This window comes from Pinus tabuliformis, chromosome 1_2 (genome assembly GCF_031772625.1).
Source record: "Pinus tabuliformis cultivar Carrire ecotype Pingquan chromosome 1_2, CPIR1, whole genome shotgun sequence".
NCBI classification, from domain to species: Eukaryota; Viridiplantae; Streptophyta; class Pinopsida; order Pinales; family Pinaceae; genus Pinus; species Pinus tabuliformis.
The window spans coordinates 798310402-798333785 of record NC_142298.1 but is presented as its reverse complement, the minus strand read 5'-3'; the positions used below and the strand labels follow the sequence as shown (position 1 = coordinate 798333785).

General features: G+C 38.4%; 1 protein-coding gene across 2 annotated transcripts in view; it reads left to right on the top strand.

Moving 5' to 3' along the window:
• Positions 1–23384, top strand: part of LOC149208307 (uncharacterized) — a 435470-nt gene that overhangs the window by 134640 nt on the left and 277446 nt on the right. For both annotated transcript variants that reach the window (XM_089395998.1, XM_089395997.1), the window contains exon 4: positions 12883–13229. In XM_089395998.1, the coding sequence (XP_089252124.1) occupies positions 12883–13229 (347 nt within the window). The remainder of the gene's footprint in view (positions 1–12882; positions 13230–23384) is intronic.

Sequence of the window (23384 nt, the reverse complement as noted above, 5' to 3'; positions counted from 1 at the left end):
ATGACTCATGGTTATATAATTGCAAGCCTAGGAGTATTTCATCAATTGAAGCACTCTTTGATAACTTTCTAGAGCATTATCAAACTAAGGACCAAGCTTGCCCAACATTAGATATTGATTTTCAAAAGGAAGCCTTCATTGAACATGAGGAGGATCATGAGGAAGAAGAGGATCCCTTTCTTGATCATCAAGATGAGGTCATTGATGAAGATATTAAGGGAGATCTTGAATGGGAGCAAGATAAGGAGCTTGATGAAGAGGGTTCCTTAGAAAGTAGAATTGAAGATAGCCCCATCTTTTTCAAGGACATTGTCTCTGACATTGTACATATCAAGGACCTTGAGAAAGATGACCCCATTAACCCCTTGGACGTTGACATTAGTGATTACTTGCACATTGAAGTAGGGAAGTGGGAGATCATGAGCCATAGTTTTGACAAGGACCCTATCTATGATACCAATGATGATATCAATAATAACCTTGTCTTTCCCTACCTTCCTTATGATCTTAGAGGTGTATTTGAGTCATCCATGGACCCTCTCATCATTCCTCGATGCACAATCATTAATGATGATGAGCCTAGGTCATTTCCCCCTTTTGAATATGGTCATGAGGAAAGGCAACTTATTTGTTGTGATCCTTCATGCCAACCATCCCTTCATCCTTCTCATCATGTTCCTGAGGACCCCATGAAGCATTACACCACTAAAGAGACTTTTGAGAAGGAGCGCTTGAGCTTGGTCATTGATTTCTCCATATTTAGGGTTGAGGGAATGATTTGATAGGTCTAGCTTGATTCATATTCTTCCCATTTTTCCATGGCCCCTTTGTATGATTCATGGTTGCATTATTTTCCCACCTCCCACCTTTGTTACCTAACATATGAGTGTCATGATTATCATTTGTGCTTTCAAATGTATATCATTATTGATAATAGGGGTAGGAAATATAATCTTGACCTAATGATATGCTAGTTACATTGGCTATATGACTATACTTAGCACTTGCATAATGTAGCATGCATGGTAGAGTAAGATGCATTGCATATTGATTTTGCATAGCTACTATCATCATATCATGTTCTCATGCTAGAATAGATGCATTTAGATTAGATTTGCATCATGGAATAGATTCTCTTTTTTTGTATGGTTTTATTATTTGATGAAAACATGGGCGATAAAAGTATGCCCATGACACATGCTTCCAACATTGTTTGTGATGTGCAGGATATAGGTTTGCGGTCCTAGAGGATTGTTGGTGTTCTGATGACCTCACCGTTCTAGTACATTGATGATGCACTCTACAGAGAGCTCATGTACCAATTAGAGACAGATGTTACCCACCAAAAGGGGGTGATGCCATAGGAGATTTTTTTCTCCTAAACATCTCTTCAGCTGACAGTCGATGACCCTTTACAACCATCGATGTAGCCGATGTATTGTGCTATTTGATCTCCGCTCCGTGAATTAATCATATGTCCCCTCATCCATTTGTTGAGAGCATATGTTCGAAGGTGGGCATTCCAACCTGGATGGTATGCTTTTCATTGTGCAATCAGGTGCTTATGCTTGTTTTTCATTGGGTATTCTGGGCATGGATTATTGGGTGACCTGGAAGAAGTAAGGGTTTTGATTAGGGCCTTGTTCCCTCACCTTAAATGGGGGGTTAATCCTCAACCGTAGTCTCGTGGGATCTCCCATATTAGCCTACAACTTTAGGAAGGGCACTACATGAGAAACCCTGATTTTGGTAGCGTGGTTTTGTTTTCCTGTTCCACATTTCTCACTCCTTTCCGCACATTACAAGCCCTATTTCATCATCTTCCCTCTCTGGGTCCACAAGGCACTGATACACCCCCTCCCCTTTTCCACATGTCTGCATCGGGCCTAGAAACGTTGCCTTGGAGGTTGATGCAGCTAAAAGAAAGTCAAAAGCATGCCATGGCCACAAGCAAGAAACAAAATATAATATTATTATAAAATGCAAAAGATGGTTGGGACATTAAAAATAACATGTGGGCAAAAGCCAAACATGAGCCCTACCCTTAATCATTATGGTCATCACCCTGGTTCCTAGGGTCCATGAGTGCCCCCACATCATTAAGGAACCCATGCACGTCCCAACCCCTGGTGGGCAATGAACTGCCCCACCTTAAGGGGGTAATAATTGCTTACATCATACACAACATGCTCTCATTTCTTGGAGCCTCGAGCAATAATACAAAGAAAAATCAAGAAAAGGCAAAAGGCAAATGATGAAGGGTGGAAAAACAAAGGCCGGGGTAACTCATGTATCCATGATTGCTCCCTCCTACATCTGTATGCCCAAATATGTGGACATTCCTCATCATTGCCACCCTTGTACCCATGGCATTTGGCCTTGAGACCCCTGTGTCCCCATCCATCTCATCATTATTCACATGACCCCTATCACTTGAAGGATGTACCTTGGACCTGTCTTTCCCCTTAGGGGTTGGGAACACCTAATAGGGTCGTTTATTAACCACTCCTACCTAGGGAGGTAACACTACTTCGAGCTCAAAGCCCCAAATTTGGAAGATAAACCCCATATGAAGTCTCACTGTGCCCTTGATAACCAAGCTTGTTTCGCTTAGATGCACTAATGAATTACTGTACCTAAAGGTGAGGAGGCGCATTTGACATTCTATGTAATTGGAAGGTGGTTCATCATGGGCTGGGAAACTTAATTGGGCCCCAAGTCCACCAGAGGATAATATTGACACCACGGGGGATGTGTTGAGAGCCATGGGACTCCATAATGTGCTTGTTGCATGGGTTCCCGAACCCGGGGGTGGGGTTCTTGAACCCGTCCCTAGGTACCAGATTCAGGTACGAGTTCCTCTGAGAAGAACCATAAGAACCAGGTACTCCAATTTCTTTTTTGGGTTCTTTTCCTTTAACGGGTACGACAAACCCATAGGATGGGTACTTAGAACACGAAAATTGGATTCTTTGAGTTCTTCAGAAAAATTTTATATTAAAATTTTTATTTTTAAATAATTTTTTTATTGTTGAAATTTAAAAAATAAAATTTAAAAATTAATAATATAATATTAACAAATGTCAAAAACTTAAAAGTTAATTTTTAAAACATAAAATTAAAAAAAATTATTGAAATTTGAAACCTATGTCTATTTATATTTTCCAAAGCAAAACTAAAAGTAAACCTAAACTTTTAACTAACCCATCTACCCATCGAATTTCATTTTTGGTTCACCTGTTCAACCCATTTACCCATTTCCGGCGGCAGTGGACAGAGCACCTTCAACGGTGGCAGCATTAGGCTTCACCTTCAGACGGACATAGCACCAGCATTGGCGTTAGGCATTAGCCTGTTAGGCCATTTGACTGTTCCATTACCAGCATTTGACTGTGCAGAGGACGCTGTCTGTGCAGGGGAGACGTCGGGCAGTTTGAGTTGGTGTTTGCACAGGGCAGAGAGTCGAGACGTTGGTTCAGGTTGGGCAAATACTCTTTTTGAGGCTTTTGGAAATATATGATTGCATTCTTCTTCATGTGAGATGATTTCTTTGAAGCTTTATTGCTGAATGTCGATTCTGATTTTTTCACATGCAAAATGCCAAAAACTTGTTTCATGATGCACGTGAAGGGTATGTTTACCACAGTGGAAGCAATGTAGGCATGGACTTTCTCTATTTTCTTTGTTGTTTTTAAATTTTTGTATGGAGTCTGGACCCCAGTCGCTCTCTTGTGATTTTGCTCATGTCATTAATCTAACAAGACACAATTCTTTCACAATGAATTTTGGATAAAGACAAGAATAAACACAACTTCTAGTGGTTTATGCGAGCACAATAGACTCAACCCTGCACTTTTCTTAAAAATTAAATGTTTTTCATTTTTTATGTCTGGTTTGAACTTTGAATAGGAAATGGCCTTGCTATGATTTGTCAATTCTTATTTCAAAATCTAGCTAATGTTTCTGCCTTAGGGAAAGGAAACAAATCTTGAGGAAATATTTGGCATCCTTCGGCCTTTATTGCAAAATTCAAAATTATCAATGTAAAGATTGAGAACTGTATAATTTATACCTTGGTAAGCCATTTCATTAACTGGAACTGGTGGTAGGGATCCTTTACTGGAAAGCCAAGGAGATCTCCTGCCCAGACTTTCAGCTTTCCCCCAGCCAGGTGCCTCTTTCCTAGCACTTGTATCCACTATCTCAATGGACTGAGACTCTTCTTCTGAAATGGACTGAGACTTTTTTATTAATGGAAATAAATTAATAATCTTATTGCATCTATCATTTTAGGAGGCGTTGCACAGTTTAATAAATTAATTCCTTAGTAGAACACACCATTGATAAGCTTGGAGGTGTATCTCTTGTCGGACCCTTGATAAATTTCTGCATTAATTTACAGCTATATTAGGCTTGCTGTAGCAATTTGCAGTGCAGTTTTCCCTAATAGTAATAACATTATTAGAAGTACTTGTAAGTCTGCCCTATTAACTCCATTTCCCAGTATTGGATCTAGGCACTTGTCCTCCCTTTCAACCACCTTAAAACACTAAAAAATATTCTTTTAATTTTCTGTTTTGCACATCTGGAAGTTACCTGGGAATGCCCATTTGAAAACTTGGGAATCTGCTATTAGAATACTGTTTCAGTTCAAGATTCTAAAGACTAAAACAATCCTCCCTGACCTGATACACTAGGCCATATACTAACAAATCTATGGCACTGATATTTTTGAAGGATCTGGTCCACCATATGCTTGTTGAGCAGTTTCTATTTTGTGCAATCTTTTTGTGGGTGTGGTTTGGCTGGACCTTCTTTTGGTTGCATTATTATTTGTATCTTAGTAGTAGCCTTGAGCTCTCTCACATAGCTGTCATGGTTACACAGAAACGAATGTTATGCTGTCATAAAATATAGCTTAGTCTCTCATTATTATTAAGATCTATTAACATAACTTTTACTTTGAATTTTGTTAAATATATTCAAATTGTCTTCCAAAATTTGCAAAATAAAAAATTTCTTCATCAAATCTACAATATTCACTTTGGAAATATGTGGATAGGCAAAAACCTCCAAAGGGTATTGGGGGGACAGCAACAATAAAATGCAATTTATGTTAGCTTGAATGGAAAGGGAGCTATATCAGAGTTAAAGCTCATTTTATGCAGATGACCAAGGAAGGGTGTTGATGCTTGCATTGAAGACCCAAATGATCCCACTAGACTCCCTAGTGCACAAAGAGAGCAACAAAAGGTTGATGGTAAGGCAAACAAATAAATCTCTAGGCCATGTCGCAAGGTGGATGAAAATGATGATTCAAATGAAAAAGAATTACCATCTGATGATGAAGTTCAAGTTGGTGATGAGCATGTGTCAGTGTCATCTAGAGTATCAAAAAACACTACCAATCAAACACGCAAAAAGCCTAAACTTGGTGGCCTTTATGACATGTTTGATGTGAAAGGTAGGGAGGGTGTTGATCTTGCAATAGCAAGATTTTTTCTTGCATATGGCATTCCCTTCAATGCAGCCCATTCCCCTTATTTTGAGCAAATGGTTTGTGCTATTAATGATGGACTTCAGGGTATAAAACTCCTGGTTATGAGAAGCTCCGAGCTGTATTGGTGGACAAGGAGAAAGCTTGTATTGAGAAGGCAATGACACCCTTGAAGGCATTTTAGAGTGTAGATGGATGCTCAATTATCATGGATGGATGGACTAATTGTAGGAATCATCCATTAATAAACATCGTCTCTTCCATGTCTGACCCTTATTTTCTCAGGGCCATTGGTTGTTCTGGTCAAGAAAAGAACACTGTGTTCTTAAAAGACCAATTATGTGATGTCATTGCAGAGGTGGGGCCATCCAATGTTGTTAAGTTATCACTGATGCAGCTCCAGTGTGTAAAGCAGCAGGGGCAATGGTTTAGATTTGTACTCCTTCTAAACAATAAACATTTTGATTTATTAATATTTTAATTTTGTCCTTGATGTATTCAGACATATTTTTTGGATACCATGTGTAGTGCATTCTTTGAATAATGCATTGAAGGACATTGGGAAAATTGAATGGATTCAAGCATTAATTGAAAATGACGGCAAAATTCGAATGTTTATATGCAACCATCATCAGTCACAAACCATTTACCGCAAGCATGGAAAAATGGAGCTTTTTAAACCAACAGAGACCAGATTTGCAACTTATTACATTTTACTTAAGCGGCTTGTGGACATGAAGGAGGCTTTATTTGCCACAGTTGTCGGTGACATGTGGGAACAATGGAGGTTATCTACCTCAGATGCAGCTTTGGAGGTGAAGAGGTTGATTTTGAATGATAATTTTTGGGTTGATGCCAAATTTGTTGTGGAAATTATAGAACCAATTTGTGATATGATCCGCTATGCAGACATAGATGGTCCATGTTTAGCTGAGATTTATGAGAACATGGACTCCATGTGTGAGAGGATCCAAGCTGTCATAGATAGGAAGGATCCTACTTTATGGCCACAACTAAAAGAGTTTATACATGGGCGTTGGAATAAACTGAACACACCTCTTCATATGGCAACTTATGCAGTTAATCCAAAATGGTATGATCCCACAACATGAAGGAAGCCTCTATGCCAAGATAGAAAGGTGTTCAAAGGATTCTTGAATGCTGTCAAGAAAATTTATGGTAGTATAGAAGCCTCTGACATACGATCTTAGTTTGCCCAATTTTCACGTGGTTGAGGTGTTTTTGGTTCACATGCATCTTTGGCAGATAGATGCAAGAAGAATGATCCAATTGATTGGTGGTGGCTTCATGGTGTTGATGCTCCTGAGTTGCAACAATTTGCCATACGGTTTCTTGGACAAGTAACTAGTTTGGAGTTTCTCATCTTATTCAAAATTTGAAAAATTCTCAATTAAATATAGGAAACTAATTTAAAATTTAAAATTTTCATTTTAGTTTTAGTTTTTATTTTTAAAATTTTAATTAATTTAATAGGCTTCTCCCAATATTTCAGGTAGCTAGTTCTTCATCTTGTGAGAGGAATTGGAGTACTTATGCCTTTATTCATTCAATAAAGAGAAATAGGTTGGGCTTAAGGAAGGCAAAGAACTTAGTGTACATTCATAGCACACTTCGTCTCATATCTCGAAAAGACCCTGGGTACAAGGAGTGTCCTTTCAAGAGATGGGACCAACACATAGATGATGTTATGTGTGTGGACGAGGAGATACAACCAGATGGCCTTATTGAGCTACCTTCAATTGCTGTGGATGAACAAGAGCCTCAAGATGAGAGTGATTCCTACTTGGAGAGCATGCTAGCTGAAGATCTAAGTGATGTTGATGACATGGATGTTGATGACATGGCTTGAGGAAGCCATTGTTCATTAGGTTTTAACTATTTTTATTTTAGTATTTTAAAATTTCCTAGTTCATGTTTGGAGATGCCTTAAGGCAAATTTTGAATGTAGTATGACAATGGACATATATCATGATTCATGATTCTTATTAATATGTAAACACTGAACTATTAAACTCCAATTTGCACTTGACATCAAACTATAAATTTTGAAATTTCAATGCGAATGTTGAATGTTCAATGATGTGCATGTTTAAATCTTTAAAGTTTAAAGTTTAAATCATAAATATTTTAGTTTTCTTGTTTAATGTTGAAAAATATACAAATTCAAATTTCATATATATATTATTAATTATAATTATTAAAATTTAATATTATTATATTACCCGACGAACCCACGCACCCTATTTCAAAAAATGTCGTCCCCGTCCCCATCCCCGAACCCATGTTTCCTGGCAACATAGTGTGCAGAGGATCATTTCAAACAATGGGCAACCTCAACACCTTCAATAGTTTGTTTATTGTCCCATATTATTCATGAGATGGTGCACTTGGACCACTGTGCCTAGTCGAGTACCATATGGAGTGGTAGTTGATTCGAGGCCCAAAGGAGGTTTGTACCACCCTTGAGACATGGGAGGGCATGCACCATCATCAGAGCCCTCACTTGGAGCATTATATAGGCTTATCTATCATTTGGAGACCCATGAGACCAACATTTGTGCCCTGAAACCATTTTGGGGCCCCACATGATGACTTGCATGGAGAATTAGGGGCCATCCCCTAATCGGTGATTTATGGAGCCCTTTCTCTCATCTTAGCACCTAGAGGACTCAACGTGGCCCTCCAACGACCCTACATCAACATGATGTCATCAACTTGGCTAGCATTTGGAAGGGTTAATTTATAATTTGAAAAAGCTACTCAGTCGACTTGTGACCAAGGCCTGTATTTCACACATTTTTATAATGATAGGGGGCCTTAGGAAAGTAATTCGACCTCTAAGATATCATATAAATAGAACTCACTTTCATTTGTGAGAGATCATCATCACATTTGGATTGGTTCTCTTGTAAAAGAACTCACACTTTTTCTTTGGAGCTATTGGCGACTCTCTTGATGCATTTTGATGTGTGGAAGATGATTCACTTTTCTTCTTTGGAGCTGCTTCTTGAATGATGGATGGATATATTGCATGTCTCTTTATAAGAGCTTAACGTTGATGGAATTTTTCTTTGAAATTTGTTTAATGTATGGAATTGCTGCTCTAGAATATGCGAATTTGTACCCTAATTGTTGAAGATTAAATTTGGAAAGATTTTCTGGCAGAGTATTGCATATGTTATCCAACGCAAGGCATGTAATGAATGTTCCTAGTGAATGAATGTCTTTGAATTCTTCATGGAACTCCATTATATCTTGAAGAGGGTAAATGTTTGAAATTGGTACTTTGGACATCAATTTCAAGCCTCCTTCGAAGACGTTTTATCTTATCTTAAGCATCTCAAGACTCCGTTGCCCAAAGGACTGGGCATTAGTCCAAGGATATTGGTGATCAAACTCCTCTTTCTCCATATGTTCTCCTCCTAAATTTCGGTCTCCTAAAGGTATGGCAGAAATCTAGGGCTTGCAGCGAAATTCTAGGGAGGTGATTTTTCGGGAATCCAAGGGTCCAAACATCAAGCTCAGGGTCTAGGCTACCTATGCTCCAAGTTTGGTGGGCATCCGCCTTAGTTTCATCAATAAAACTCTTGCACTAAGTGGCACTCCAAGAGGGAAAATGTAGGTCTTTCTCTCTCACCTTAGGGACTCCTTTGAGGGTTGTATGAGCTTAGTATTCATTGGAATAAATCATGAGAATCCCTTTCTTTTCTTAGGCCTTGACCTTGTGAATACCTATTACCATCGAGAAATCTCAAAACTCTAGGTCTTGTGCCCTTATTTTCTAGGGTTTTTCTTAGAGAGTGGATTGCTTCTTTGAAGCCCCGTACCTTTATTGAGCCTCTCTTCGAAGGAGCTCTAATTCGCATCACCTTGAACCTTCAAACCTAGAATATCTATTACAAGTGATCACAATCATACCGAGACTCCTCCCATCGGTGAAAATATGTTAAGAGCGGGAACCTTGGCTGTGGTGACAATGGGCCATTGTCCAATTGTTGTCACTTAGTCTAATAGTTGTCCTGTTGGGAGTGAGTTCCTTTAACATCTAGACCCTGATCACACACCGGGAAGGGTGAAGTGAGGTCTTGGACCCTGATCACACACCATATAGGGTGTAGTGAGGTCCTTTCAACATCTAGACTCAATCACCAACTAGGAGGGGGTTGATTGAGGTTGTGGCACATAGTGCTCACCAAGAAGGGTGAGTGAAGGGTCTCAACATTTTGGTGTAGGAAGAGGCCATGGGATTTGAGGGCATGTCACTTTGGAGGAGTGAGTCCTAATATGATGATGACATTGCCATGGGTTTGGTATCTTTGGTTATGGCCACTAGCAGATGCTAATAATAAATTATGATGCTGGTGATGATGGATAAGCTTTTCCTTTAGAAAATTTTGGTCAATTTGATAACACCCGTGACAATGATTATGAATACCTCCCTAGTTAGGAGGAAGTGTTGAATTTGTAACTATGGCCAATCTTCCTAATGTTTGTTTGGTCACTTGATGTAATTGTATTTATCATTGTAAAGCATATTTATAGATGCTTGAGTCAAAGGAAAAATTTATTTTGAGTCAATGTCCCATTACGACTTTTTAAAGATGAAAATTTGAATTTTTGAAATGTAATTTTTGGCTCCAAAAGTGACAAGTTGGCCCTGGCTCCAAAAGACACCCATTCAACCTAGACAAATTACTATATAAATACAACACCTCCTCTTCCACTCGGGCATTCGATCTCTCTCACACAAGACAGTTTCTGGGCAAGCAAGTGAAGGACAAGACGAACAAATAGGATGAATAGAAGGATAAATTCTCTCTCTTCCCTCTCTTACTACTCACACATGTGGATTGGCCATTCTCTCTATGGTTTGCATTTTTCTGGGGCAATTGTTGTTGGGGGCGAATTTTTTTGGGTAATTGGGGCAATTGTTGCAGGGCCGAAATTTCTGGGGAAACTTGCAATTGTAGGAGGGTTGCAATGCTTGGTTAGACAAGCATAGCAAATTGCAGGATCAGATTGGGTGACTTGACTTGGAGGAGAAGACCAGTTTTGACCATAGGTCTAGGTGTGTTTCTCATTGAGCAAGAATAATTTCTCTATTGAAAAATATTGCTGGGTTTTTCCACTTGGTGGGTTTTCCCAGGGTAAATCTTGTCTTATTTAGTGTATTGTGATATCTACTGTTCTACTGTTATTTATGGTTGAGTTTATGAAGTATAATTACTGAATGAGTTATTGGAGTAAGTCAAAAGATCTACATCAAAAGTAATTATCAGAAAATCAACACTTCTTTCGTGACAAATTGGTCCAATTTATTTTTCAATGATTTTTTTTTTTTTTTTTTTAAAGTTTCTTAATTTGAGTAAGGAGACTTTGATTATGATTTATGAGACGTAAGAGTTCTTTAGTTTTTGATTCATCAACCTTATTTTTAGAGTTTTGTCATTCATGCTTTTCATCTTTTAAATCTCTGTTTTGTTCTATTAACTTTTGATTAAGGTTTTCTAAGTGCAAATTTTCTTCTTCCTTTTCTGATATATTCTCATTGAATTTCTTCTTGAGACATTCTTTTTCTTCTTCTAATTTTTCTTTCTTGATCTTCGCAAGTAATTTCTGACTATGGTCCCTTACATGCCAAATTTCTCCATTATTTTCTATTGATTCTTTCTAAAACTGATCTTTGAGATCTTTATATTTATTTTCTGATCCTTCGGTTTTTTGTTGAAGTTATACGAGCTCTTGCTTTAATATTTTAATTTGTATTTGTGTATTACCTTGATATTCTTCCAAAGTAAACAATTTCTGACATGTTGGACAAAATGTTGTGCGATTTTTAAAAACTGATGAATACTCAAATTCTGTTTTACAAAATGGATAGGTCCAAAAAATAGAACTATGTATGGAATCTATAGTTCCTCCATCCATTTTCGAATAGTGGCTCAAGCAAAGCAGACGCTTATGAAATGTATTATTTGGATTTTCTAGGGTTTGTTGTGGACAACCCTAGATGTCACCCTAGATCTATTTACATCTCTTCAAGGGGGTCCTTAATTGACTCCAATGCACAAAAAGAAAATAGTAGGCATTAGTCTTCTCCGTTTTAGTCAACCATAAACTTGAATTTGACTTTTTATTTTTTTGTTTTGGGATAATTTAAGGTTTTTATTTAGTTATCGTATATTTTCAGCTTTCAAAAAACTCTAGACGACTAGGGTTTCTGTGCTTATTTCTGAGCTAAAGTTCTAGGGTTTTCTTGCATATTGTTGACCTAAAATGCTAGGGTTTTCTTTCATGTTTGACTTAAAATCCTAGTGTTTTCTTGCACGTTTGACCTAAAACCATTTTGTTGCATAAATTTTTTCTTGCTGATTTATATATCTGATAATAGAACTAGACATCTTGTCTTAGTTGGCTCTTATATGCCTTGTAATTTTCAGATTTTATAAATTAATCGAACCCTAGATTTATTCATTATTTTAGTCTATTTTCTTCTGGTTTGTAACTCATTTTGAGGTCTAAATTGATGGTGGTTGTAACTTGTTTACTGCTGTAGTTTACCATATTTTATGCAAGTTTTACAACAGCCATTGGTAATTTTCAGATTTGAGTGGGTTGGTGATTGTTTTACATGAGATTGTTACTTGATAAACCTCCTAGATCAGCCTTAGAACACTTTAAACAAAATCTTGAATTCACCTTGATTGACCACCTAACTTTTAATGTGCTTGATACATTCCATTGGTGGGGAATTGGGTAGATACGTAGGACATCTTGGACTTGATTGTATCTTGCTGTGGGAGTCCTAAGTCCTGCCAGGGAAACCTTACTTAGTTGGATTTGTCCAGCACTAAATGAGGCACATTGTTGCTTGGGTGACAATGGCAACACTTCTAATGTTCCACTAGTTTTAACACCTTGTGAAGGCTTTGCACTAAGATGCTAAATTTCGTGATAAGTTGATAACAGATCTCAATTGTTGATGTTAATTTCTGCCCAATTCGATGTCCATAATACATGTCATTGAAACTAAGAATTACACAGACAAGTTCAACTGCCTTTTTTGTTTTGTTTGAAAAATGCAACTTATTAGTTTCAAATATGCAGTATATATGGTACAAACCCCAAAGAAAATATTATATATTCTTCACTCTGTTTCAAATGCATTTTATATATCTAATTCTAAAGAGCTTTATGAATTACTTTTTACTGTAGATGGAAATAAACCCGGAAGAGAATATCAGATATTCTTTACCCTGAAGAAAGCCGTAAATGGGTTATTTATTGGATTATGTTTGTATCATACTTAGTTGTTTCATGTCTGTTTTTTCATACTGTTATTCATGCAATTTCTTATTTCTCAGGTATGGAGGCATCATCTGGGTTCAGATCAGTCTGATGACACTTGCCTATATCATGAAAAGGATGAAGAATTCTCTTTAGAGCTTCATGAATCTGAAAGCAAAGAGTACCATTTTGTTGTATCTGGAAGTAAAACCACACAATTTGTCCTCTACCTAAATCTTTCTGATCCACGGAAAGAACTGAAATACTTAACTCAGCGTGTTGAGGGAGTTGACACAATAGTAAGCCATTGTGGAAACCACTTTTTTATCAAAAGGAGGAGCGAAGAGATCTTCAACTCTGAATTACTTGTTTGCCCCATAGATGATTTAACTGCCACAACTGTGCTACTTCCTCACAGACCAAGGTTATTTGAAGATCAGTTACTCATATTTACTCATTTATAAGTTCAATTAACTTTATTTTTGGTTATTTTAATGCACATGCCATTTGATTCAGAATTCTCAAATCTAGATTTTGATTAGGTCACATACATCAGGTTTCGAGTAGAACTTTCTTTTGTGTCCTATTGTCAATTTATTCTGATCAGGAGCTCTTGAAGGTCCTTACCTTTGGTGATTTATAGAGCAGGCATCAGCTTTACAAGAAAATTACTAACCTTCACCGAAGTTTTGTGTTGCTTAATGTTGCTTTTCCTATATATCTCTACTAGCTAAGCTGGGCCTTTGTTATGAGTTCTGATACATGTAGGGGAGTCATCGTATTTTAGTTTATTGACCCTAACAACAGTATGTTTGGTGTGAAAATAAACTGGTTGAATGCTTGTGTTCATTGCTCTGTTATTCCCACTATTTCTGAAATTAAACTGTTTTAAAGCATAAAACTTTTGTCTCTCATTTTAAGGGTAAAATGCTCGCAGAAAATTGACACAATTGTCAATCAGATAATATATATATTATTGTCTTTTTAATTGTTGTTGAGCAATGAAATAAAAATGAATAAGATTATAGCACTGATAAATAAAATGATCAAGACTAATACATATACCTCTAAAGGATAATTGATTTCAATGCTAATGTAGTTCTGAAAATTCTATTCATTCCTATTGGCTCATGGTGTTACATATCTATTACAAGTAACAACAATTTGTGCATAAATTTAAACTTTTACATCAATGACTGTTATAAACCTTTTTCTGATTCTTGCCTGGTTAACGAAGGGTGACAATATTCTAGTAGATAACCTTGGCAATTTCAATATGTTTTTGGAGACTCTGAAAGCTATTTATTCTATATTTTAAGAGTTTTGGGAATAGGGGAATTGGAGTTGATGTTTGAAAAAGCTAGTAGTTTCCCTGAATTTCTGGGGAGCACAAGAAGAGAACAAAAAACACATTGAAATCAAATCTCTGAATCTTACCAAACCATGTTTGTTGTTCAGGAGACAATGTATATTCATTTTTGGCCTTGTTATCGCATAAACTTGCACTTCTTGAGATAGTCTGAAAAGATAAAGTGCGATCCAACTGAAACTATGAGGGGACTACTGTCACCTCACCAGCCGTCTTCTCACTTTAGGCATATGGAGTCAACTAGGTTTACCTTGAAAAGGTATGAATGGATTGAGGGTGATAACTAGGGTTGTCCAGTGTCCACTATTAACCATAGAAGATTGTTTGTGTACTTTTCAATGTTACCAAACTCGGAATCGGCAATAAATCGACAAGGCAAAAGAGCGAAGAGTTTTAATCAGATCCAAAATAAATCGGTGAATTCAATAAATAAAGATATACACGTTATATTGAAAAAAAAGAAGAAAAAACAAACAAACAAATATTTTTCATTGATATTCAATAAAACCATGTCCAAACAATCCATAATATCAATAGATGTCCAAAATATCATGAATGAGTAAGTATCTTATATATGTTATGAGTCCAAACATGATCCAAAGTATTGAGTCCTGACTCCTAACCAGTGACTACATAGAACCAAAAGTTTATAAAATACTGCATACTAATCAGTAATAAAACAGTAACTGAAATCTCTTGATTGTTGTTGAAATGATATGCTATTGGTTTGCTACTGAAATCTCTGACAGAGCACACGCTGAAGCTAACGCTAGAGCACGCTACACACTACGCCTCTATTACATAGAGTAAACTGAAACTGAAACCATGCCTCTATTACCTTCTCGACGTATGAGTTGTCGGGTCTGAGCAGTGAGAAGTAAGTTACAAACCGATGTTTAATTTTTAACCTAACTAAACCATGTGGCGAACAATGCAACAACCCTGAAAGTTAAAACCCGTGCTCATCGAGTAGAGGGCTGAAAATCACCTCAGTCGCTTAAATCGCAATTAATTGGTGAGTCATGAGTCAAACTTGGTCAACGTGAGTTTGACTCCCCTAGACTTGAATCAGATCGTTTGAGGGAAGAGCAGAGTTTGACTTGTGATTAATCGTGAGTGATCAGAGATTCATGTTTCACTGGTACTTTTACATGCTCCAAGTTACCTTTAAGGAAAGATTTTTCACTAGAATTCTTCCAAAGGTTTACAGGATAGGATTTATCCAAGAAAATTATAAAGATAATACACCCTCACCACTCGATAAGAAGATTTGCACTTAATATATCAAATAAATAAATCCACAAGACTCAGAGAAACTAATTTCTCAAGGAATCATTGCTCATCCATAAACCGTAGCCATGAAAATCAAAGAAGTTGGAGAAATCATCCATGAATCATCGTCTCAGTGAGGCACATTAGCCTTCCATCGATCGCACCAAATCCAAGATAAAAATGCCCCAACAAAATTTTAGAAATTTCAGAATATGCTAAGTGATTTTCTCCCCTGTCTGAATATGATTTACAGATGAGAAAGTGCACTCTATTTATGGGGAGATGTTCAACTTCCTTTACATTAAAATATCAAATTTCTCAAGAAAAAGCCCCTAATCTAGCCTATGGAGGTGCAAAGGGTCCTCTTTTCTAACTAACTAATCTAGAATACAGAAAATATGGTTTGTACATGCCACATATACAATACAATCAATGCCAAAGAAGGGTATCTCCACAAATGATGGAAAGTAGGGGCTTCCATGTGTAGCATCTGACCTCTAAAGGGCCTTCCAAATGTAGATGCTCCATCCATTCTTCATAATAAGCTGGTCTGTCCCCTGAGGGGTCTGTCCAGGTGGACCCATGGGCCTCAAGAATTATCAAATGAACCAAAACTTTTCCACCTTGGCTGCATGAACCATGTGAGAAGGCAGTACCTTTGAATTTACTCAAATATCAGGGATTACAGGGGTCAGCCCTGGCTGTAGGGCAGCCCCAATCAAGGATATTGTTGCACAAGCATATATATGTGTTACAAAATCAAACACCTATTCTCAAACCACCATTGAATCAATCTGTTTGTTTGTTTTAAGCCAGGAACAGAAACTTTTTAAAGGAGTGCCATTCACAGTTGGAACACCTTCAATTATAGCATTCTCCACAACAACTGAAGGGGGAACTATTGTAACCAGATCTTATAATCCCTCTACCTTATCCAAGGGCAAAAGTGTCATGCAGATCATCTATATCGCCATGATATTCAAATTCTGCCTGATTTGAATCCATATAATCTTCCATAATTCCCACAACAGTCTCTGTTCCACCCTGGATCGAAAATTTTGAAAAAAAAAAAAAATTTCTTTTTTGATCCATCCTTGATCTTCTTACTTTCCTTGAGTTTCTTACTTTGATCTTTGATCCTTGATCTTCTTACTTTGATCTTCGATCCTTGAGTTTCTTACTTTCCTTGTAGGAGGGGTCTCCTAATGAGGGGCATTGATGGGGCCCCCAAGCCTTGAGCCTTCCTTGATCTTCGATCCATCCTTGATCCTTCCTTGAAATTCTTACTTTTAGGGCCTTTTTTTTAAGGGTACAAGGGCCAAAATGCAATGTTCTGAAGAAAAGGCTACAGTAAATTTGCGATTAAGATAGTGAGCCGTTGGGCTTAAAAGAGGGGTCTAAAGCGTCACTTTTGAGGGATGTGATACTGTGCAAGAATAACAATCAGCTGAGGCAATCATAGAAAGATCTCTCAAAGCAGCTTGCACTTGAATGATACCAATGTCATCCCTATTTTTTGCAGGGCTGTCTTGCCATCTATCATTACATTCGGGCACCCGCATGCCAACCTCCTCGGCTGCTTGAAGCATTTTCCTCAACTGCTTTAGTCCTTTAGAGAAGGCTAGTATCTCCACTTAGGCAGATACCTTCCTTATTTTACACGAATTAGGTTGTCTGCATGGACTTGAAGGTGCCATCAATCTGCTTTTTCTTTTGTCTGCTGCTGATGTTAGCTGAGTGGTTTCTGTAGAGAAAGCTGAACATAAAACCTCATGACTCTTCTGCTTTTATCTGGCTATCCTCTTGTCCTCAATGCCCATGTTTGGTTTGAAAACAATATCATCATTAATCCCCTTAAAATCTTAGTGTTCATATAGGCCCAATGTACTTCTTTCCTGGGATGAAGGATCAGACCATTGTTCAAGTCCACATGCTCCAGACCTGGTAAAACATAGCTAAGTTCTTGGCATTTCAATATTATCAACCTCCCTTAATGGGAACGTGCCGTGAGTCTCTTTTGTGCTCTTGAATAACAATTGGATGTGGAGGTGGCATGTGAGAATGTGGACCAGATTTATTGAAAGTCAAGCAGACCAGTGAAACATGAATCTCCGATCACTCGCGATTAATCACGAGTCAAACTCTGCTCTTTCCTCAAACGATCCGATTCAACTTTGGGCGAGTCAAACTCACGTTGACCAAGTTTGACTCGTGGTCAACATGAGTTTGACTTGCGACTCACCGATTAATTGTGATTTAGGCGATTGAGGGGATTTTCAACCCTCAAATCTGTGAGCAAAGGTTTTCACTTTAGAGGTTTTTGCATTTTTCATTGCATGGTTTAGTTAGGTTAAAAATTAAACGTTGGTCCGTAACTCACTTCTCACTGGTCAGGCCCACAACTCATACACTAAGAAGGTAATAGAGGCATGATTTCAGTTTCAGTTTACTTCACGTAATAGCGTCGTAGTGTAATAGAGGTGTAGAGTGCAGTGTGCTCCAATGCTAGCTTCAACATGTGCTCTGTCAGAGATTTCAATACCAAACCATTATCGTATCATTTCAGTAGCAATCAAGAGATTTCAGTTATTGATTATTTATTGATTAGTATGCAGTATTTTATAAACTTTTAGAAGAAGATGCTTCTGGTTCTATGTAGTCACTGGTTAGGAGTCAGGACTTAGTACTTTGGATCATGTTTGGACTCATAATTTTGGACATCTATTGATATTATGCATTGTTTGAACATGGCTTTATTGAATATCAATGAAAAATGTTTTTTTAATTCAATATATATGTATATCTTTATTTATTGAATTCACCGATTTTTCCCCGATTTTTTCCCGATCCGATTAGAACTCTTCACTCTTTTGCCTCGCCGATTTATTGCTGATTCCGAGTCTGGTAACATTGAAGCAGACCTGATATTTTTCCTTCCATTTTTAGAGCTCATTACCTAACAATTGGAATAAATGATCTATCATTTCATCATTTGCCACAAGCAAACACTTGAATCTCACAGCTGCATAAATCTAGTAGCAGTCATCATTTGTTCCAGTGGGTGTTGTATCCAAAGCACCAGGCAGTCCTGTGGCATGTTTGCTGTGTAATAAAATGGGACGCCATTTGTTCTTCAGGCTTCTTTGGCAGGACACATTTGATTACAGAGCTTAACTGATAGACACTAAAACTGCAGTCAGTGATGTTTTGCTGATAAAACCCTACATTTGCACCATCCACATTGAAGTCATATGGCCCATGGGGATCCAGCCACTTCCGAAAATTTGTCATGTCCCTTTTCCGAGTGATCACTGTAGGGGAAACAATTGATTTAATTAGATTAAAATGTGGTCAAGAGAACAAGGGGAAACTTTATAAAGTCACATTATTATGTATTTACTTGCCCATGGTATTGGTATCTATGGAAGACTTACCCATGGTATTGGGGTGGCCAAAGATTATAAAAGGTAGCTCAAAATCATTGTTTAGGCATGTTTGGATATTCGATGGATTGTTTACTTTGGATCTTGGAGCTTGCTTGAGGGTTTATAACCCTGAGCATGATCTTCTTTGGTGGAGCAATTACCCACCCTAGTTGATTAAAATAACTAGTCTTCGGTGGTGAAAGACTCCACCCTAGCTAGTCTTGAAGGAGGAGCCATCCAGGTTTCTCATTGGACATCAACAAATTCATTAGAGAGGTCATTGTCAGCCATTTATGTCTTTAGGCATTTGTGCCATCTTGCTGGTGCCTTAGCATGTTCTCATGTATATTAAGATTCATTTTAATATACCAAGGCTGAGTTTGTTGCTTGCGCTTACTGTCACATGAGGGTTTCATGTTAAATTGTATGTGATATGTCCTTACATTAATAATCAACAGAAAATCATTGGCAATGTCATTTTTGCAAAGTGTCAGTTAAAAATATTTCGATGGTAAATGTGAACATTATTGTAAAATCTAGTTTAGGACATACAAAATTCTTGAAATTTGACTTAACCTTCCATGGTCACATCATGCCACTTGTAATTACCCATTGGTAGTTAGTAAGGGGGAAGGCTTTCACTCCTGCCAGATGTTTTTGGGTCTTGGGCTGTTAACCTTGTTACTACAAAATCTAGCAAGACTTCGAGAGGGAAACCCTAATAAACAAGAAGCTAGACTATGTGCTAACAGTGGGGCAATGGCCCACTATCACCACAACTAAGGCCACTTGCTCTTTACAGACTTTCACTGATGGGAGGAGTCCGGGTAGGATAAAGTCACCTATGAAAGGTATTCTAAGGTTAAGGTATAAGGTCATAGGCTAGAGTCTCTCAAGAAATACTCAAATTTATGGTATGTTAGTTTTTATATCATCGGATGGTGTTTTAGTCTCGAAACTTTGTGGAGAGGCTAAAACACAAGAGTTCTCCAAAACCCATAAATCGTTTTTGCATATTCCACCTAGAGATAGCTCAATTAAATTGATTGACCATCCCTCAATTACATTAATTGACCATCATTTAATTTTTCCTAAATTAGAAACGCTGGTTAATTAATAGTAATTAATTGAGAAAGGTGAGAATTCTCTAGAAACTCACATAGATCGACTTGGAGATGATCTCAGCCATCGACTAAGTTTAATGTTGGCCGTTGGAGTCCCAACTGTAGATAATAAGAAGAGGTCGATGGGTAGATAGAAAAATACACAAGAGAGAGCCAAAGAGGTAGTTCGATTTAGCTGAGTTGGAGGTGGATTCAGTTGCCAGAGGCTAGATAGATTTCCAAAAGGCTAGGAGGATCATTTCCAGAGCAACAACATGCAAGATGACTTGAGTAGTAGTAGTTCTAGGCTGAACGTGTGACAAGCTGTGCAGAGGTGACGCAGAAGCCTGCGCATATGGTTTGGACGACTTGCTTGGAGTTATCAGTTTATGCTGAGATTGCTTGGAGTTGTCAGTTTGTGCTGAGATTGCTTGGAGAAGAGGATAATTTCCCTCAATTGATTTTACCAGTATTTCTCTTAGATTGGATAGCCAATTGGGTATCCATATTTTAGTGAATCAAAATTTCACTGCTGCATAATGATAAAAACCCTCAACTGCTGCACCGATTTTCCCACAACGAGTTTTCCTGGGGACAATTGTCTAAAAATAATTGTCATATCTTATGTGTGTGTGTTAGCATTTCTCAGTTTCCAACATTTTTATTTATGCAACGTTTATTTTATTTGGTGAAGAAATTGAAGAGTGATGAATTCAATATTAATTAGAAAATTAATAAACTGTTAATCAGTAAGGAGAATTAATTCCAGTTGCTACATTTCAAGGAATTTTCACATGGTATAAGATCATAATTGACAGACAGGTGGCTTAGAGACGAAGAAGGAAGATTTCGCTATTTAGAGGGAGAAACAGGATGAAATGTTAAGGGGTTGTGCAGTGCCTAGCTAGGCAGTGTGAATTGCTGTATAAGGATCGATTTTCTAGTTGCAGGGTGCAGGAAATTCAATTTGTCTGGAGAAGCTACTCCAATAGGCAAAGGACGCAACAACTTAGTATTTTTCGTAGAGAAGATTTCTTGTCTGGGCACAGAGCGTTTTGCAGTAGTTTGCTAGAGAAAATTCAGTGTCGGGGGAAGAGAAAGTGCACACAGAGGGAGTTTCTCTCAGAGGGTTTCTACCTTCAGAAATCCCACAGTTTCCAGTTGCAACAAACATATTTTCTCACTCTAAGAAGGAGTGCGAATAATAGTTCTAGCAAATCGAGCATGTGAAAGACGAAGATTTCTACCCTAGGTCGAGTTTTTGCAAAAATGTCCACAACAATGCCTAGAGATTAGGACAGATTGGATGGTGCTTCCAACTATATCATTTGGAAGGCCAGGATGTCCTTCCTCCTAGATGAGCATGGTCTAAAGACTTATGCAGACAACGTTTGGCAGAACCTACAAACTAGTAACAATTAGCGAATTTCAGAAAAGAAATGGCCAAGGCGAAGCAGATGATTCTCGATGGAGTTCGAGATCATATAGTCTCACATATAGCGACCAAGAACACGATCAAGGAGATGTGGGATGGTCTCTCAGGGTTACATTAGAATCCTTCCGAGCAACGGAAGATTTTTTTGAAGGAAAAACCGAGGAATGCTAGGATGCAGAAGGGTGAAGGCATTAACTCCTTTCTCACCAAACTTTAGGATTTCATGGATGAGCTTGCAGCTATAGGAGAGACGCGTCCACGTACAGAAATGGTAAGGTTGGCACTGTTACCCACCATTTTATGGGTGATATCCCTATGAGAATTTTTTTCTCCAAGATGGTACTCAGATGATAACCACTAACTAGCTCGTTGTGCCATTTATCTGCCACCTGACCTAGCCATGTGGTCCCTCACCCATCAGTTATGATCTTATGTTTGAAGGCGGGCCTCGTGAACCTAAAGGTATGCCTTGTCATTTGGTAATTAAGTATTGTAGTTTGCTTATCATGGACACTTCTGGGCATGGATTAATGGGGGGATTTGGCGGAAAGAGTGGGCTAGGTCTGTGCTCTTGTCCCTTAGACCTCCTTTGGATGTTAACCTTTGACCCTAGTCCCGTGGGATCTCTTTTATTGACCCTTGGGCTTTAGGGATGGTGCTACATGGGAAACCCTGATTTTGGTTGCGTGGTTCTGCCCCCTTCATCCACATATTATTCCACTTCCACTCATTATAACTCCATTTATCATTTTTCCCTCCTGGGACCACATTCCTCCACTGGGTCAACATAGGGTTAGCCTTCCCCTTCTCCTTGCCGACACATTGGGTCGGGCTTGAAATGATGCTCGGGAGGTTGACGCAGTTGGAAAGAAAAGCAAAACCATAATTGGCCACATTCAATAGTAATATGTACCACAAAATGCAAAATATGGCCGAGACAAACACCTTTAGCACATGGGCAAAAGCCAATACATGAGCTCTACCCCATTATCATGGCCATCACCTTGGTTCCTATAGGTCCCAGATGAGCCTCCTTTATCATTCAGGAACTCGTGATTATCCCAACCCCTGGTGGGCAATGAACCGCCCTACCCTAAACGGGGTATCCACTGCTATACCTTACACATCATGCTCTTACCCCTTGATCCTCGAGTAGTTAATCAAAGAAAAATCATAAAAGGCAAAAGGCATATAAAGAAGGGTGGAAAAATCAAGACCAGGGCACCTCATGTACCACAATTTCTACCTCTTATACATTATATGCCCTAGTGAGAGCTTCCCTTTTGCTAGCTACCCTAGTATCCCAACATGTGATCCATGGCTGCCCCTTTCATTCCCTACTACGTTCATCTCTTTATCACATGCCACCGCCCTCTAAAGGATGTACCTTGGACATACTATCCCCTTTAGAAGTAGAAACCACCTAATAGGATACTTGGTTAACCCCATTTGGAGTTGGGAGACGTTAGCAAATGCCAAAGCCCACTATGGAAGGGCATGCTATTATGAAGCACCCACCTGTTGTCCATGGTTTGTAAGCTCTTTTACCGTATTTCCTTTAATGATTTGTTGTACTGGAAGGTCGTGGGACGGATTGGATCTTATGCAAGATTGCAGATGGTCTCCATTTTGTGTTTGGTCTCCTTATACAGGGTTCGAACCTCCAGAGGGCTACACTGGAACATGCAGGGTGTGTGTTGAGAGCCATGGGCCTCCACAGTAGTAGACAACACTCCATGGATCCCCAGAGATGTTTAGAGATTGCTCGAGATTAACCTATTCGACGAGGAAGATGCACCTGGTTCACCTTTGCCCAACCGGCCCCACAGTTGTACCATGCACTTGGCAGATGACTCAGGACTTGTATGCTGATGTGGCATCACCCATTGGGAGCACCACAGGTTTATTATGTGGAGAACAAGGGGCCAACCCCTTGTCCATTACTTTTGGGAGTCCTATTCATCATTATGGCTCT